At 49.5% G+C, this 16300-nt stretch overlaps 1 protein-coding gene and 1 long non-coding RNA gene across 9 annotated transcripts in view; one reads left to right on the forward strand and one right to left on the reverse strand.

Annotated features, from left to right (window-relative positions):
- WSCD1 (WSC domain containing 1) overlaps window positions 1-16274 on the reverse strand; it is a 30178-nt gene extending 13904 nt beyond the window's left edge. The window contains exons 1-5 of one of the 2 annotated variants that reach the window (XM_083805989.1): window positions 14606-16274; window positions 12196-14495; window positions 5837-6493; window positions 2399-2513; window positions 924-1108 (exon numbers count right to left, since the gene is read on the reverse strand). In XM_083805989.1, the coding sequence (XP_083662115.1) occupies window positions 924-1108; window positions 2399-2513; window positions 5837-6254 (718 nt within the window). In that variant the 5' untranslated portion in view covers window positions 6255-6493; window positions 12196-14495; window positions 14606-16274. The remainder of the gene's footprint in view (window positions 1-923; window positions 1109-2398; window positions 2514-5836; window positions 6494-12195; window positions 14496-14605) is intronic. The other variant, XM_083805988.1, reaches the window with a different exon arrangement.
- Window positions 1-16300, forward strand: part of LOC310884337 — a 186659-nt gene that overhangs the window by 39443 nt on the left and 130916 nt on the right. The gene's annotated exons all lie outside the window — the stretch shown is intronic.

Below are 16300 nucleotides of genomic sequence, written 5' to 3' on the forward strand. Positions count from 1 at the left end.
CCAATGTGCCTGTCAGTCTGACACTAGCAATTTAGGTCTGTGTGCCTTTGATATATAATTTATATGTAGCTGGGTAGGTGATTGTACAAACCTTGACTTGTCTTAAAGATGTGAAGTACCATCAATACTGGCACAACCTAAGGTCTTGGTGCTTGTTCTCAGCAAATAACAGCCGAAGGGTCTTGTGAGCCTGCCAAAAGACTGCTCAGCTGTTTGGGTATTTTATATGCCTTGTGTTGGCCCAAAGGTTTATCTATTGTGTCTCCCATGACAGCTAATTGAATGACAACCAGAGAGCAGATGACTATCGTAGAGAGTAGATGACAAGTATTGTCATCTAAAGATGAAACAAAAAATTCAGCTGCTGCCTGAAAGAAGTCCTTGGAGAAGCAGAACTCTGTGGTCTTGTTCCTGTCCCTTAAGAGAGGTACCGGTGCACTTCTCTCTCTGGCCTCTATTTGTTCTCCCGCTGCATTCACATAGTATTTACTTTGCTTAGGATCATGTCTGAGCTAAGGATGACATTGGTGGGTGTGATTTTCTGCCCTTCTGTTACGAGGCACCCCTTCTAGGGCTGCTTCTTAAACACGTGGTTTTGTGGCTTTGCAACAGGTGCAGAAGGGAGCAGTTTTTCCTCAGCTGAAATTCTGCTGCTCTCGCAGTCACTGCACTGCCCTTCCTCCCCTAGTGCCAGTAGCTTTCTGAGGTGGATGCTCCCAGGTGCTGAGCAGCACTGCTGTTTTGGGGAGGGAGCCAGGGACCGGGCCAACAGCAAGCGGGCACCGTGCCCAGCAGGCCCTTCATCCTCTGCTGCTTCCAGCGCTGGTGGCAAGTGGAACGAGGCGAGCCCAGGACATCACGCTCGCTCCAGCTGCAGTGCCAGCATCACCACCCAAGAGCAGCCTCACCCAGCGCCCACTTACGTCGTGGTGCCGCTGCCCACAGCTCCTCCACCCTGTAGACAGACAGCCGGTTCACCCCGCCACAGACGGAGCCCTTCTCGCCCTTGCACTCGCTGTTGCACTCCTCAGGCCTGGAGGCAGTGACGGGGAGCTTGTTCCCGCAGTAGCACTCTGCTCCGTACGCCAGGCCCGCGTAGGTGTAAGCTCTGCGGGTGGCAGAATGAGACACAGTCAGCATGGGCGCCCTGGGCTGTCCCCGGGCTCCTGCCTAACAAATGTGAGATCCTGCCCCTGTGCTCTGCCTGCCGCTGCTCCAGAGGTGCAGCCAGCCGCTGGGGACCAGCAGCAAGGAGCCCGTGCCACAAGTGATGGGCAGGGAGCAACGGTGGTCAAAGGGAGCCAGCCCGTGCCCTGGGGCGGCCTCATCCTCGGTTTAGCCGGGTGGCGTGGGCATCCACGTGGCAGCCCTGGCGTCTGTGGCAGTGACAAATTGGCGCTGCAGAGGTGACAGCCAGCCTTACCCCAAGCCACCACTTGGGGCTTTTGCCAGAAATATTTAGGACCGTTCAGAATGGCAGAGGAGAAAGGCCCATTTCAGAGGTTCCATTAACTGGCATTTAAATTTGGGCACTTTGGATACATTGGGCTGTTTTCAAGTGCTGAAAGTGAAGGCACGGCATGGGGCTCGCTGCCTCTCTTGGGGTGGTCAGGCCGTGGGCTGCCTCCCACCCGCCCTGACCCCAGCTAGCAGCTGCTGCCCGCCACCGCCACCCCCTGCTCCGGGGGGGGTCGGCTGGGGCCTGCCCCCAGCACCGCAGGACAGCTCCGGGCGGCTGCTGCTGAGGGGCTGGCATGGGGAGACCCAAGGTCGGGGGGGAGGCGGGGGTGTGAAGCTGCAGTGAAGCCCCCCGGAGCGGCAGGCTGCGTGGACGCTGCATTGCCTTGCAGAAGGAGGGAGGGAATGGTCACAGAAATAGCTCAGAATTGTGTTGCTGCTTCTGCTTCCTCTCATGCTTGGGAGTGACAGGAAGACATTTTCACGTGAGTATTCAGGCGGCTGTGCCCTGAGCGCCACTGTGGGTCCGTGGCCGATGGGCTGCTCCCTGGTGAGCCCCGCTGCCGGGGGCGGCCACCCTTTCAGCCGCGAGCCTGCTCCGCTGTGCAGCCCTGCTCTTGGGAATGCTGCGCTGCTCATGGGGTTATGGTTCAGACCAGGGGCCAAGGGGCAATAGCTAACAGCTGTCTAACAAAACACCAATTTTTGACCAGAACAGCAGAAAATACATTTAAATAGTCACGCTATAATAAAGAGCAATAGATAGGCAGCAGTGAAACAGTCTGCTTGAAGCAAGGTAGCAGAGCTGCTCCATGCCTGAAGGTACGAGATAATCACAGTTTTCACAGATGCTGGATGTTTAATATATGCACGCATTTCCATTTCAAATTCAGCCTCGCTTAGTGGCAGAAAAAAGTTGCAGTAAAAAGATATCACTCACCTCTCAGCACAAGCTTCCTGACAGTGAGATACTGTCATTTTTCTTAAGTCATAAAACACAGCACCCTTCAGTGTCCTCTCCCTCGAATCATCACTGAAGCATCCCATGTAGGTACCTGCGTGCATGCAAGACCAGAGTCAGCCAACGTGCACAGGCTACAGGAGAGGGGAGACTTCTGGTGGCGATTCACGGCCATAAATCGCAGGCAAGGCTGTGTTTGATCGAGTTGCAACCTGTCTGGAGCCCTGACTGCTCTGTTGACCTGTCTGCTGGTACTGATATGTGTATGCGCTGGAGAAGGGCAAGCTGGGCTGAGCGATGGAAAGGAAGGGCCGGGAAGCCAGGCTGCTCCCTGGGCTAGGTGCTGCCAGCACGCTGGGAAGCCTTCGCTGGCCCCGGTGCCCGCGGGCAGCTGCTACCTGCTAGGCTCCCTCCCTCTGGGGGTGAAAAATGGCCGATTTGTGCAGGGACAGAGCAGGCAATCTTTTAAAAAGAAACTTTGGGTAATCTTGATGTGTTTTTTCAAGAAAACCTGGGAAATCTCAAGTTGAGACTAAAATAGTGCAAGAAAATTGTTAAGAAAATCAATTTCCTTTGGGTATGTAGAGTTATATTAAAGCTATAATGGAAAGATAACTTCATCCTTAACTAGGCAGCACTGTCTAGCTATCGCATTAAACTATCTCTTTCTCTCTGGTGCAAGTGAATATTTTAGAATATGTCTTGCTTTAGTTAGCATATGAAAGGTAAGTATTTCTGTTAGACTGCATCCATGTTAAGCCTCTTTTTTGTTTTTTTTTTTTGTCTTGAACAAAACACAATAAAAACCTAGCTTTTTTTTTTTTTTTAGTATATGATTGGAAGGACAACGTGGCAGCCCACCGTTATACAGCAATTTTGTGTATATAAGTGCATGTTATCGTTAAAATATGAAGGAAAAGGGAAATTTGATTTTAGAAGTAGCAGTATTAAAGTAACAATGCTGGGAAATTAAATAATGTGAGCTGTGGGCAGAAAGAGAATATACAATGAAAACTGAAATTAAGAAGCATTATATTAAGAATAAAATAATCCACAAGAAAAAGAAAGTTCAAGCCATTCTAAGAGAGATTTTGCAGCTAGAAAAAAAAAGAAACAAAAAACAAAACCCAGACATTTAAACATCACAAACACAACAGAGGATTCAAAGAACAGCACATTGGTAATTTGCAAACATGCAATTAGAAAATTCAGAAGCTGTGAATATACACCCACAGTACTCTGTTAACGAGATGGGAGTTACACACCTGCAGTAAGGATGTTCTGCACTTTACTGGAGACTTGTGGTTTGGGGATGTCGATTCAGACCAGCGGCAGCTGAAAACTCAGTGCACGGGGCCAGGGTGCCTGGCCCAGGGGCAGGGGCACACCAGCTGGCACGGGACATCCTCCTCTGCCTGCATCCCCCGCCCGCTGCTGTCAGCGCACAGTCTTAGAGCCGAACGTCACATCAGTGGTTCCGTGACCAGAACCGGTGGTTCTGCCACCTCTGCCATCCTCTGCAATGGCATAGCTGCTTCTGGCCAGGTCAGGAGAAACAATATAAAATGCCCCACTAGCTGGACCATTCTTAACAGAATTATTCATTTTTTACCTCATGAAGTGCTACTTTTAGTTGTTTTACTGTTACTTGTTGCGCTGCTATTTGCCGCTGTATTTGCCAGTCGCCCTGGCAGGGTAAAATGTGATCCCTGCCCTAAGCGATTTGTGAAGTAAGCAAGCAAAATAGCTTAAAGTGAAGAAAATAAATAAAAAGTTGAATTTTCTCGCTCAAGGTCACTGGATGCTGGGTGAGCACGGGGCAAGGCAAAGGGAACTGGAGGTGATCACAGGGTGCTGGAGCAGATGTCGTCGTTTCTGTTTCGGGCTAAGGGTCTGCGCCCAGGGCTGGCCGCTGTACCCGTGTGGAAGTGGCGCGCTGGGGTGCTGCGCTGGGAGTCCCGCGCTGAGGAGCGGTGCCCAAGCACAGCTTCCATCGTAAGCACTGCCTTGCTCACCGCGCTGCCTTGCAGGGCGTGAATCGTAGGGCAATGCTGGAACTTCAGCAAGCATTACAGTCGCAGAGGAGTTCATTATATCTTGGAAGGGATCCATAATGAAATAACAAGCCTGTAAGTTTACTGGGAGAAGTGAGGGGAGGAAGATAACATGCTCTATGTAGGAAGTTAAAATTTTAATTGATCCTAATTTCCAAAGGCTTTCCAATGCTTGTTAACAATACCGTTATTAATAATGTCACTTCATGTTCAGTCAGATATTCAAATGATGCATATTTGAATCAACATAACTCAATGGCTTGTAGCAATAAATAGTCCTTCTGGCTCCCTTTCAGTCAGCAATTAGAACTTGAGCAAGGCACTAGCTTAATGACTGATATGGGCACTAGCCTTAACTAATTTTATGGATAGTTTTGAAAATTAATCCTTTTGTTTTTAATTGAAGCTTTAAAAGTCATTCATGAAATCCGTGGAAGAACAGGTTCATGCTCTGCCTCGTATTAGAGTAGCTCATAAACACACGCTGTGTTTCTCTACTTTTTATTTACTGTTACATTGACCACGGAAAAAATAATCCGAGCCCCAAGGGGGCTGAGAGCAGCCACAGGCAGTGAGAAGAGAAGCGGGCACACTGTCGTTGCACAGCCTTGAAGGGCTGCGAAGGCTCCCTTAAAGTAGGTGGTGGCCAGCACCAGGTGCATCTGCTGGGGGCGAGGCTGTGCCAGTGGTGCACGGTCAGATATCCCCATGGGAGCAGCACCGGGCTCCCCACAGCTTCCTGTGCCCCCACCCTGGGCTTGGGTTGGTGCCATCGCTCGTGTCAGCTTGGGGTGGCTGCGCCGTGCTTTCGTGCTGCCATCGGAGTCTGAGCACCCTGGCGGTGTGCTCAGGGCAAGCTAGGAAATGCAGCGGGGTTCTCTGAGACACCCCAGCTTTGCAGTCCTGGTTCTTTGCCTCCAGGCATGCTTTTTGCACAAGTAAAAAAAACATGCCTTTTGCATGTTTTTGGACAGGTAATTAAAAAACAAAACAAAACAAAACCCTCACTTTTAAAATTTTCTCTGTTCTGAGAAAGATAATCGGTGTTAAACAGCATTCATCTCTGCCTGCTGGAAGAGGAAATCCTTTAAATCAAGGAAGCAAATTCCACTGTCTAGGCATCCATTCAATCAACAGAAATATAGTTTTGGAGGAAGTTACAGCTCAGCGTGACTAGGGACATCAGAACGCTACTCTGGACTGTGTATGCATTTTAGGATTAGTTTGAAAGTGGTGCTGAGGCAGAAGGAAGGCGCTTCCACAGGCAGACTTTGTGATGCTCATGAGTCTGTGCCTGGAACAGACCTGGAAGGAGGTGGTTTACATGCACGCCAGAAAATGAGCCAGAGGGCAAATCCCTTACCTTTGTGTTCAGCAGTATGCTTCATCGCTTTGAGTCCTGCTGTCTGCATGGGCTCCTGATCGCTGATGAACCTGTGGAACCACCTTCTTCTCAGCTGCCTCAGCTCCGAGTTGCGGGACGTGAGCCAGTGCGGGCCGTGCCGCTGGGCCGGCGCCAGCTCCTGCAGCGTGGCCGTGCCCGCCGGCAGCCTGGGACGGGGGCTCTGTGCCGCCCGGGGGTCTGCCAGCCCAGCCCCCAGCACCTCCGGCACCAGCAGGGCCTGCCCGGCGGGGGTCCCGCGGGACCCCTGCTGGACCACCAGGCGGGTCCGCTGCAGCAGCAGGAGGCTGCCAGCCATTAGGTAAGCAGCTGTCAGGAAAAAGAGCAGAAATTGGGTCCGCCGAAGAAACTTCTGTAGCCTGAAGAAAGCTTTGGCCATGCCCTTACTGAAATGGGCCCTTCACGCTTCCCGGTGGGTCCCCAGACCCCTGCCTGGATAGGTGCTGGTTCCTCCCATCAGTTCAGCCCATCACTTCGGTGCCGTCTCCCGATGTGCAGTCTTCTCTCCGGCCGCCCGTGGCCGGACCCTTGTGGCCATCAGGCTCCCAGGCAGCCGCCAGGCTGGGCACAGCCCCGGGCTGGTGCCATCGCCAAGCTGCCCACGGCTGGCGCCCACACCTGCAACATCAAGGGGAAGAGGTTCAGAGCCGCACAGAAAATGCTGGTCTTCAGGGCGACTTCCTTCCCCCTGCGCCTTTTTCTTCAGCCGAGCATTTCTGCATCTGCTGTTTATAATTGTGCACTTTAATGACAACAATCCTGTGAGAATAATTGATTAAGCATAAGGTAGCTTCAGCTCTTCAGCATTACTTTTTTTTTTTTTTAAACTAGAAATGTGCAAGAAATACCTTTAAAATGAGGTTATTTCTCTTGGGGGTTTGGAAAAAAGTTCTTTATTTTCTTTTGTCAATTGCCGACATCACCATTCTTTGTCAGTGACTGGAACAGGCAGCCACAGTATAGGCATCTTTTTAGGAAAGTATTATCAAATTCTTTCCTTTCAGTTGAACAGTAGCTAGGCTACAAATGCAGGACAGAAGGAAGTGGGGGGGCAATTGCATCAACTCACAATAGATAAGATAATTATTAATCTCTTTCCAGCACAGTAAAGTCAGTCATTGTGTTGGAAGGCTATCTGAGGTTCTGCATGTGCATGCAGACCTGTGTGAGGTACTGTGTACATCACTTTAAAAGAAACCACAGAGATTCTGCTATGTTTAAAGTAATTTCTATTAACAAATATTGACATGTAGATGTGCATAGAAGAAAAAAATCAGTGAATGTCTGGAAAAAAATATAATTCAAGTATCACCAAATAGTCCTGGCTGTTTCTGAGCTTTGCAGGCTTTAGTTCTGCTGATGTATACCACGATGGGATTGTCTGGGCAAGAAAAGATCCTTTGTGCTCTAGGGAACCTTTAACCTCCGGTAACAAATACAAGCTGGCATCTCCCCATAAGTTCCCATTTTCCCAGTCAATCACTTCTCTGTGGAGCTAGGCAAGCATTGAGAAAAGATGCAATGTTTTCCAGAAAAGAAAATATTATGGCTTTTGCTTAACTTGCAATTGGGACACACTCTTGAAATTCCCAGTCCTGGCAAAGAAATATCTGTTCTCTGTATTCCTTGTTTCCACGTCTGATTTAATTTTTTGTGGATATTCACTTATACCTCTTTCTTAAATAGATGGCACCAATTAAAAGTCTGCACTCATTTTCTTTTTCATTTAGTTGTGCCATTTCTTTCTCACTTAAGCAGCAATCAGAAACAAAGCTCAGAAACTTCTAGGCCAAAAATACATTAAAGCCCAGCTGAATCTTTTGTCAGTTGAGCCTGAATTCCTTTTGTGTGACCTTTCAGCATTGATTGCTAGCGGAGTTGGCACAAGGCAGTTTGCAGTTCGGGTGGTCTTAAGGACCTGATTGAGGTTCCTTTTGTTGTTGTTGCTGTTGATTTATAGTGGTCTCAAATGTAGTATCAAAAAATATTTGATGTCTTTATCTCTGTTTCTACACTTTCTCCAAGAGCTCGGTCTGACAAGGACTTATTCTCCATCCACCATACCCGTGGATCTATCAGCAGCCGATAAACTCTAGGAAAGAGGCAGTACCAAAGGCTACGTGGCAGTAGTGTGCTTTAATAAATTAAGATCATTTTCTCCACTGTAAAAGTTACCACAGCTCCCTTCTGATCAGCTCCAAAGCCAAAGAAAATGAATTGATTTACACCAGCTGAAGAGCTGACCTGTAGATTTAAATTATTGAAAATCTCTGATCAACGTTGTGAGTGCTCAGGAATTACAGTAAAAGGGTCAGGAGTACCTAGACAGATGAACAGAAAATTAGCTATAATTAGACACTGCAGATTGTTACCGTGCTAATTTATCTGAAGAAGCAGTATCTATCAGCACAGGTACCATCTGACTCACTAGTTGCTCCTAACACAGGGCTACTGGAAACTTCAGAGCTACTCCCAGTAGAGCCTGTCTAATCTAAAAGAAAGATGGGTGCGTGTATCAGCCATTTGAGATTCTGATGGGAAATTATGGTGTTCCTGGAAGCATACAGTGTTTTGAAGTAAGGCTTGGCCAGTGGAGGAGGCAGCTGCATGCCTTGGTGGCTGGCGGCTGAGCGCACTCTTCTCATTTTGCCATCTACAATGCAGAAGTATGGTGCCTCTTAATCAAATGTTGCTGCAAAGTTTCATTGGGAGATAATGATGGCTGCAGTCACGCAGGTATTCAAAAGGTTTTTTTTTTCCCCCTAGCAGCAAGATGAGGGTAAAGTTAGCAGAGTTTCAATCATCTTTGCCCCATTGTAATTCCATATGTCTTAGCTCTTCTGGTTTACTCATAAAGTGATCGAGTTACAACATCAAGAAATGCTTACAGCCAAAGTTCCCAAGCGTGCCTAAGTCACTTGCATTAGAAAGGAAGTGCTGGAGCAGCAGGGCAGATTTTGTCTAAGAACTGGAGCTTGGCTGGAGAAGGACCATCAGAGCTGTGCGGTAGAGGTGGCAGTGTTACGCCTGAAACTGCATCAGCAGCCTGATTCAGACCCTTTTATAGCCACTGTGCACTCCAGTCTTTCAGCTGATTCCAGCCCAGTTTCTCCGTGTTCACAACGATGCACAGCCGAAGCAGCCTGAAGCTGCATCGTCCCCGTCAGGAGGGGGTTTGCTCAGCCGGGGCAGGCCGTGGCGCTGCCGCTGGGGCACTGCATCCCGGTGCCCAGGCAGGACCCGGCGCACGCCGCCCCCGCAGCGCGGGTGTGACGCCGCCTCGTGTGACCGGGGGGCTGGCGGCCCGCTGCGCGTCGGCATCGCTGGGTGACTGCCCGGGGCGTCGGACCTAGCTAAGGCACGAAGCAGGTTCTGTGTCCAGGCACCAAGAAATGTTTGGCGTAGCTCCTGCTGATCTGCCTGAAAGGAAGGGTTATTTATTTATTTACTTTCTAAGGAGAAACTGCCTCTGGGTCTCAAAAGGCTAACTTTGCCCTTGCCCAGTGGTTGAAAAAGTTTAAATGGTACAAGCCAATTTTACTGCAGTCAATATGACATATATAAATTACCTCCAGATGCATTCGCCCTCACTACAGTTGCCATGACAGTACATTGTAGTAAAAACCAACGAAATAAATAAGCAGAGTCTCCACCCACAGCAACTGCTGCAAATGTACAACTCAAAAATTAAATGTTGCTTTTTAGTGGTGAAATATCAAAGAGTGCTGCTGACATTTAAAAAAAAAAAAAAAAGTAATTTGATTTTTCCATAAACTACGTACTGCAGTATCATCAGAGTATGCCTGAAAGAATTCAAGTGCATCACTTTTGATGATGAGATTAAAAAGGAAAGAGTAAGGAGGACATGAAGTAGTATCTGGTTATAGAAAATGTATCATATTTCTTCTTTATACAAGTTTCACGTAAAACAAATGAAGTAAAATGGAAGAGAAGTAGAGTCTTCTATTCCTATTTATCAGTTCTTATAGCCAAAGGGTTTTTGAGGGCCATATTAATAGACAGTTAAGTTAAAGTCAGTAAAATAATGAAATGATTATAGGAAGGACTTTGAGCTGGGTAATGAGAACTGTTTTACAGCAGAAAAGACCTGTAGGTGAAGAGAGAAATGAATGGGTTAACACTGCAACAGGAGAAAATGGAAAATAATGAGCTGTGGAAAGGGTTGGTGGTTCGGCTGTGGAGGTGGCGAGCGCTGCTTCGGAAGGTATTTTGGGTGCTCTGCCTGTAGTGAGGGAAGGGTCCCACTAACGAAGTGGCGTGGCTCACAGTGAGGTGATGCCTGTTTGTGAAATGGATAATTACTTGCGGTAGCTCACTTCCATAAATTATTGAGGGCAAGAATCTGATGGAGTTCAGAGAAGCACTGAGTGATCTTATTTTATAAAATATGAATTTATTCACTTTACTAGCCACAGGTGAATTTTTAACCGTATGGAAGTCAGATAACCATTCATTTGTCTGAACGGTGGGTTTTAGCTATTTGTGCCTGGAAATTTTTGCCTGAAAACATCATTAGAAAGAATAGCATTTATGTTTTTCTGTGAGACCTCTAGTATTTCTTTTTATGGCACAGCTAGAAATACCCTGTGAGGAAACCTTACAGTGCTGTGTTTACCAGCAGGGCTAAATGCAGCGCTAAAAGATGTCTCTTACCCCAAATTCCAGAATCTCAAAATATGTATTTGTTCTGGTCCGTTTCCTAATACGGGCAATGCTCTGACTCCTTTCACTGTCTCTGGGACAGCCGACAACTTACCAGAAAGATTCCTCTAAATCTGATGGTTACCAGGGAGGCAGAAGGGAGGTGGCTGTGTCTGCTACTCACTGCAGACCGCTCTGGACATTCGCCCTCGCCTGGTGACTTTGCATGCCATTTTCCGGAGGCTCTGTTTGGAAAGTCAAGGCCAACATCGTACTGCACAAATGCACGTATGCGGGGCGGGAGGAAAAATGTTCAAGAAGACACGATTTAAAAGTTGGGATCCTGTCAAAAATTTGCAGTTTTCATTATTCCTAAAGTTAAAGGCACCTCAGTGCCTGCCAGTGCTGGTCCCCAGCAGGCCGGCCGCAACTGCTGATCATGGCTGTGCTTCTGTGCGTGGCCAACGCCACCTCAAGTTCTGGGGAGGCGGTTAGAAAAGCAGCCAGGGGTGAGCTATCTACAGTCTACACCCTGTACCTTGAATGGTCTCAGCAGAGAAATGCCACATTATCCCAGTTTCCAAATCACAAGGTATGAGAGCAAAATTAAGCTGCGTGTAAAGCAGCACGTGTTGAAAGTAAGGCTGAGGAGACATGTCCTGGTACTCTACTGTCTTAAGCCAAAATACACTCAGATCAAGATATACTTTGGTGTTGATGGATTTTGACTCAGCTCCATTGTTACTTTTTCTAGCTCCTTTAGGAAGCGTCATGCGGCATCATCTCACTAACTTAACAATGTAACTTAGAAATTTATGCGAGTGAAAGAAAAACAGGTAATTTCTGAATTCCATCACCCTTCTAAAGTTATTTTTCATGAAAAAAAAAAAGGATTCTTTCAATGAAAAGTTACTGTAATATTATTTTTTTCCTTTGCCAACTTAAAAACATTCTTTTCTGTGAGATAAGGTCTGTGGAGTACATAACCTGATCATTGATCTTTCTGGCAGCTACACTGCCTTGCTCAGATCAGCACCATCCAGAATCCAGTAATCCGCCCTGTGGCTTTAGACGAAGAGGCAGCAACGCCCCAGCCCTAGTACAGGCGGGCACACCTGTCCCAGCTCCACAGGGCCACGCAGGGGATGCTTGCCACCAGCCCCGGGAAACCACAGCCTGGCTGCCCAGCCTCACGCCTCTGCACCATGGCCAGAGGAAGCTTGGCCACCAGCTGCCGTGGGAGCAGGGTTGTGGGCTGAACTGCTCACGGAGGACGTGTGGCTGACTGGGCTCTAGGGTTGGGTCCAATCTTGCACAATCGTGTTGAAGGAAAACAAGCCGAATCTTGAGGATGCTTCTTTAACTCAAAAATTGCAGTTTAGGGATGTACCTGCCCAGCAGTATGGGAACAATCCCTTTCAGGGTCATTAGAGCCATGCAAAGGAGAGGACACCGCAGTGCTGCTGTGGAAAGGGACAGGCACTGTGCGGAGCGGAGGGTGCCGTGCCTTGGCCTTGCTCCCATGAGGCTGGGCTCCTGGCCAGGCACTTCTGCCAGGCCGAATGCGCGGTACCTGGCCAGCGACCGCTGAGGATGCGTCCCCGTCCCACACGGTAGCGTGCAGGCACCGTGACACCGCTCCCATGCACCCCACTCACCCCACTGTGGCTGCTCCTCACTCTTCTTGTTCCTGCCCTCCTGCCCATACAGCTGCGAAACTGGGGCGGCTTTTTTTCTTTTGTTCCAAGGCAGGACGTCTCACACACGGGAGGCAGAGGATGAGTCAGGGCCGATGCACATCCTGCATCGCCGTTCATGTGAAACCCGCCAAGTCATTCGGTTCTGCCTCTGCAGGACTTGCTGAGGGCTTGTATGAAACGCAGTGAAAGGGTTTCTTCCACATCTCTTCCCAATTGTCTGATTCAGAGCATAATTTGGCTTTTAAATATTTCTACGTACTACCCCTCCCACCCTTTCCCATCAAAATGAAGCTTATCCTCTTGGGATTTTCAGTAAAGTAATGAGGCGACCAATGAGGTTTTTCATGTTAACTTTCAGGCAGCATATCATATTTTAAAGGAATTTAACTCCTTTTATTAAAAATAAACAAAGAAACCACAAATACAAGAACACAGGTGAAGGGACCTTCAGCCTGTGCTGACCGCTGAGGCTCTCATGCGTCATGACATCTTCCCTAACGAGAGATCTGGCCTTGATATCTGGGCTTTCAGAAGCAATAAGAGCTTCTTCCAACCTAGGAAGTTTTACTTGCTGGAGGGTGGATCCATGCTGACCCTGTATCCACATGCCCCTGTTGTGACCAACTCTCTGCAGATGCAATGCTTCTTGAGCGTTGCTTCAAGCACAACGTAAGGTCTGTCAACAAACTGGAAGCAAGGAAGGAGCACCACAGTTTCTCCACAGGGTGTAGTGGCAAACATTGCAGCTTGAGAGGGCTTTCTAGCAAGTTTACTCTTTCTTCCCTCACCTGTCCTCTTTTCCTACACATGTGCTTACTACACGATTTATCAGATTGCAGAGTTGACTTTGATGCTGATACGGTGTTAAAACTGTTAAATAATGATGACTGTGATCAAGCAGAAAAAAATATTTATGCAGAAATGGCAGGGAGATGGCGAAAAATTGTGTAGTTCATAAACCATAGTCAAATCATGTTGAAAATATACACACCAACGTAGTATCCACTGCACACAGCAGCCTGTACAATAGAGGAGGTGTTCTACAGCTGATAGATAATTTGGCTTTGGAAATGAAAGGTGATACCACAGAACAGAGCTGCAGCCTGAGTGTGCTGGGTTGTCAGTGCTAACTTGTGCAAATTTGGTCACCGCATCTCTTTTACTAGATACGCCACTTGTTCAAGACCAATTTGCTAGCATATCTAGGTGTGAATCTAGAAAATAACATTGATGAACACTGTAGCCTATGGAGAGGGATGCAGAAGGGCCTGCAGGAGGCAGCTGGTCCAGGAACGTTTGTTGTGAGACAGCACTGACTTGGAAAGTACTCCAGTGACAGCTTGTAACAGCAAGCACATCACGGCGATATGGTATTTTTTCTGAGAGTCTAATACTTTTACCTAGCTCCATGATAAAATAATGAATCAGGAGGAGTGATTCCATGCCAGTATGGAAAAGATGCAAATATACACAAGCTTGCATTTTATCTGTATGTACATACACATGTATGCGTGTATGAGTTTTGTACATAGAGGGATGTGTACTCAAAAGATAACCGCAAGCACATGCAGTCTACTGTAATCATTCACTGACAATCTGAGCCTGATCAGCAAACAGTATTCTTGAACCCAGAATGTATTTTGAACAATGATAAACCATACATGTATAATGTACATCCCTTTGATATTAAGAACTCAAACACCCAGCAGATGATGCTGTGTGCACAATTAAAAACAAACAACAACAAACAGACAATATGGTTCTGTGGCTATAGGTTGAAGTTTTCCAAGAGCTTGTTGTAAAAAATATACTGTGTATTGATTTTTGCCTTATCCCATCGTAGCTAGAGATCTTATCCTGTGGGCAAGGTAATTATTGAAATTAAAATAACATGTAGATCTGTACCTAGAACATAGGTATTTAGGAAGTGTCTTTCATAAAACCCTCAGCCCCAAATCACTGCAACATCCACCCACTAAAAATCCTTAGTCTATTTAGCACAATGATGCTTCAGAAACTGTTTAGAGAAACAGCCTTCTAGTCTGCTTCAGCAGGCTCTGTGACACAAACACACACCTGCATCATCCGTTCCTACTTTTCAAGTCCAATATTTTGTGGATGCTCGGAAAAGGGCATCTCGACAGTAAACCGCAATCTTTACAAATAACGCAGCCAAGCCTCGTGTTCTTAGATGGCACGGGTACATGTAGCAGACCAGGCAGCCATTCAGACCGCAGCGTATGTTCACAGCCCAGCGCCTGCGAAAAGTTGTCCGGTTATCGCTCGCGTCAAGGCCGGCAGGCAAACGGCTCGCGGGAGCAGGTAACGCGACCGGGTACGAAAAAGAGGAGAAAGAAAAAAGCCTCACCTTTCTTTTGCGGCCAAGGAACTCCCGGCGTAGTGAGGCGAAGCCCCAGCCGATCCGGCGGAATATCCCCGGGAGCCGGGACGCGTGTCTGGGAGGCGGCCGAGCCCGGCCCCGCTCCTGCCCCGCGGCCGCGGCCCCGCCGGGCTCGGGGCTCCGGGGGCTCGCCCTTGGCCGGGCCGGGGCCGCCAGCCGCAGCCGGCCCCTGGCGCTCCGTGCGGCTGCCTTCCTTCCGTCTGCGGGAAGCGGCCCCTCTCCTACGCCTGCCTCGCGGAGGGGCTGTGCGGGCTGCGGCCGCTACGGGCGCTTGCGGCTCTCCCCGCAGAACGTGTCCGTGCGTCTGCCTGAACGCGCGGGTGGCCGCAGGGGCAGGGCGCTGAGCGGCGGCGCGACCCGCTGAGCGGAGCGGAACCGGTGTCGTTCCTCCGTGCCTCTTCCCGCTGGGGGCAGCCCCTGCCGGGGCCGCTCCTCCGAGCTCAGACCCCTTCCCCCAGGCCGGGGGGGGCCGGGCCACCCGTCCCGGCAGCTCCCGGCCCCGGCCGGCGGCCTCGGGCAGCGGCTCCTTAGGCTGGGCGCGGGCGGGGGGACGCGGATGGTTCGTAGGCGTGAGAGCAGAGCGGCGCTTCGCTCGCCGTCCTTAGGGCTGGCTCATCTGCCGCGTTCACGGCAAGGACGGGCTCCTTTCTGCTGCTGGTTCGCGTGGAGAGCTGTCGTTTTGTAATTAAAGCATCTGCACTTAAGCGGCAGTAGGCTACGCGCTTATATCTGCATGTGGTTTTTGAGGCACCTCGTAGTCTTTGTATGTTTAAATCCGACCTGCGGAGATACGTGTCTCCAAGCTAAATTCGGATGCAGTTATCTGGACCGTGGTTTACTTCCTGTGGTTAGGTCAGTCGTGTCACACTGAATGCCGGCGCTCTGCTTTGTTGGGATCTGAGAGGGAAGAGGGAGTTCAGATGCCTTGGGGGGCTGCTGCTGTTTCCCATCTGCATGCGGCACAGTGCTTACCTGTCCTGCCAGCCCGAGCATTTCAGTGACCGGTGGCTGGTGGAGTTGCTCAGATTGCTTTTCTCTCTCTCCTTGTTTGGAGGATGTCTTCTCTTACTTTCCTTCAAAAGCAAACAAATGCAGGAACTTCTATTTCTGGCTACAGAATGTGGGAGAATAATCTACAGTTGTAGTGGATGAAGGAATTTGCACTTCTGATGTGCTTTTTTTTTTGAGGGTCAGATCTGTGACGCCCACAGAAATACAGAAATCCCCTCTGGACGTGGCGTGGGACCAGGTGGCAGGCACTCAGCTGGGGCAGCGCCAGAGCCCGCGCCCGGCAGCGGGAGCAGAGCCCGGCTGCTGCCATGGGCCCAGCACCAGGCGGCCGCTGTCCGGGCATCGCCTCCTCGCAGGGCGAGCGGGGCGCTCCGTGCCTCGGCGCTGTTCCCGTTCCTCCTGGGCAGCGAGGGGAGCGGTGAGGCAGGGACCAGTGCCTCGGGCACACCCGGGCCGTGGGGGTCTCTTCCCAGCTCTGCCTGCAAGGCGCCAGCAGACCCCGGGAAGCCGCACGGTGCCTCGCACCGCGCACGCAGCCCTGCCCTGCGTGCCCCTCGTGTGCCCGCCTGCAGTGCGGCTCACGACAGAATTCGACAGTGTAAGATGCTAATGGTAGCTGCGAATACGTTTGGCCGCAAGCTATGCCTGTCT

Source organism: Anser anser, assembly GCF_964211835.1.
Source record: "Anser anser genome assembly, chromosome: 20".
Classification (NCBI taxonomy): domain Eukaryota; kingdom Metazoa; phylum Chordata; class Aves; order Anseriformes; family Anatidae; genus Anser; species Anser anser.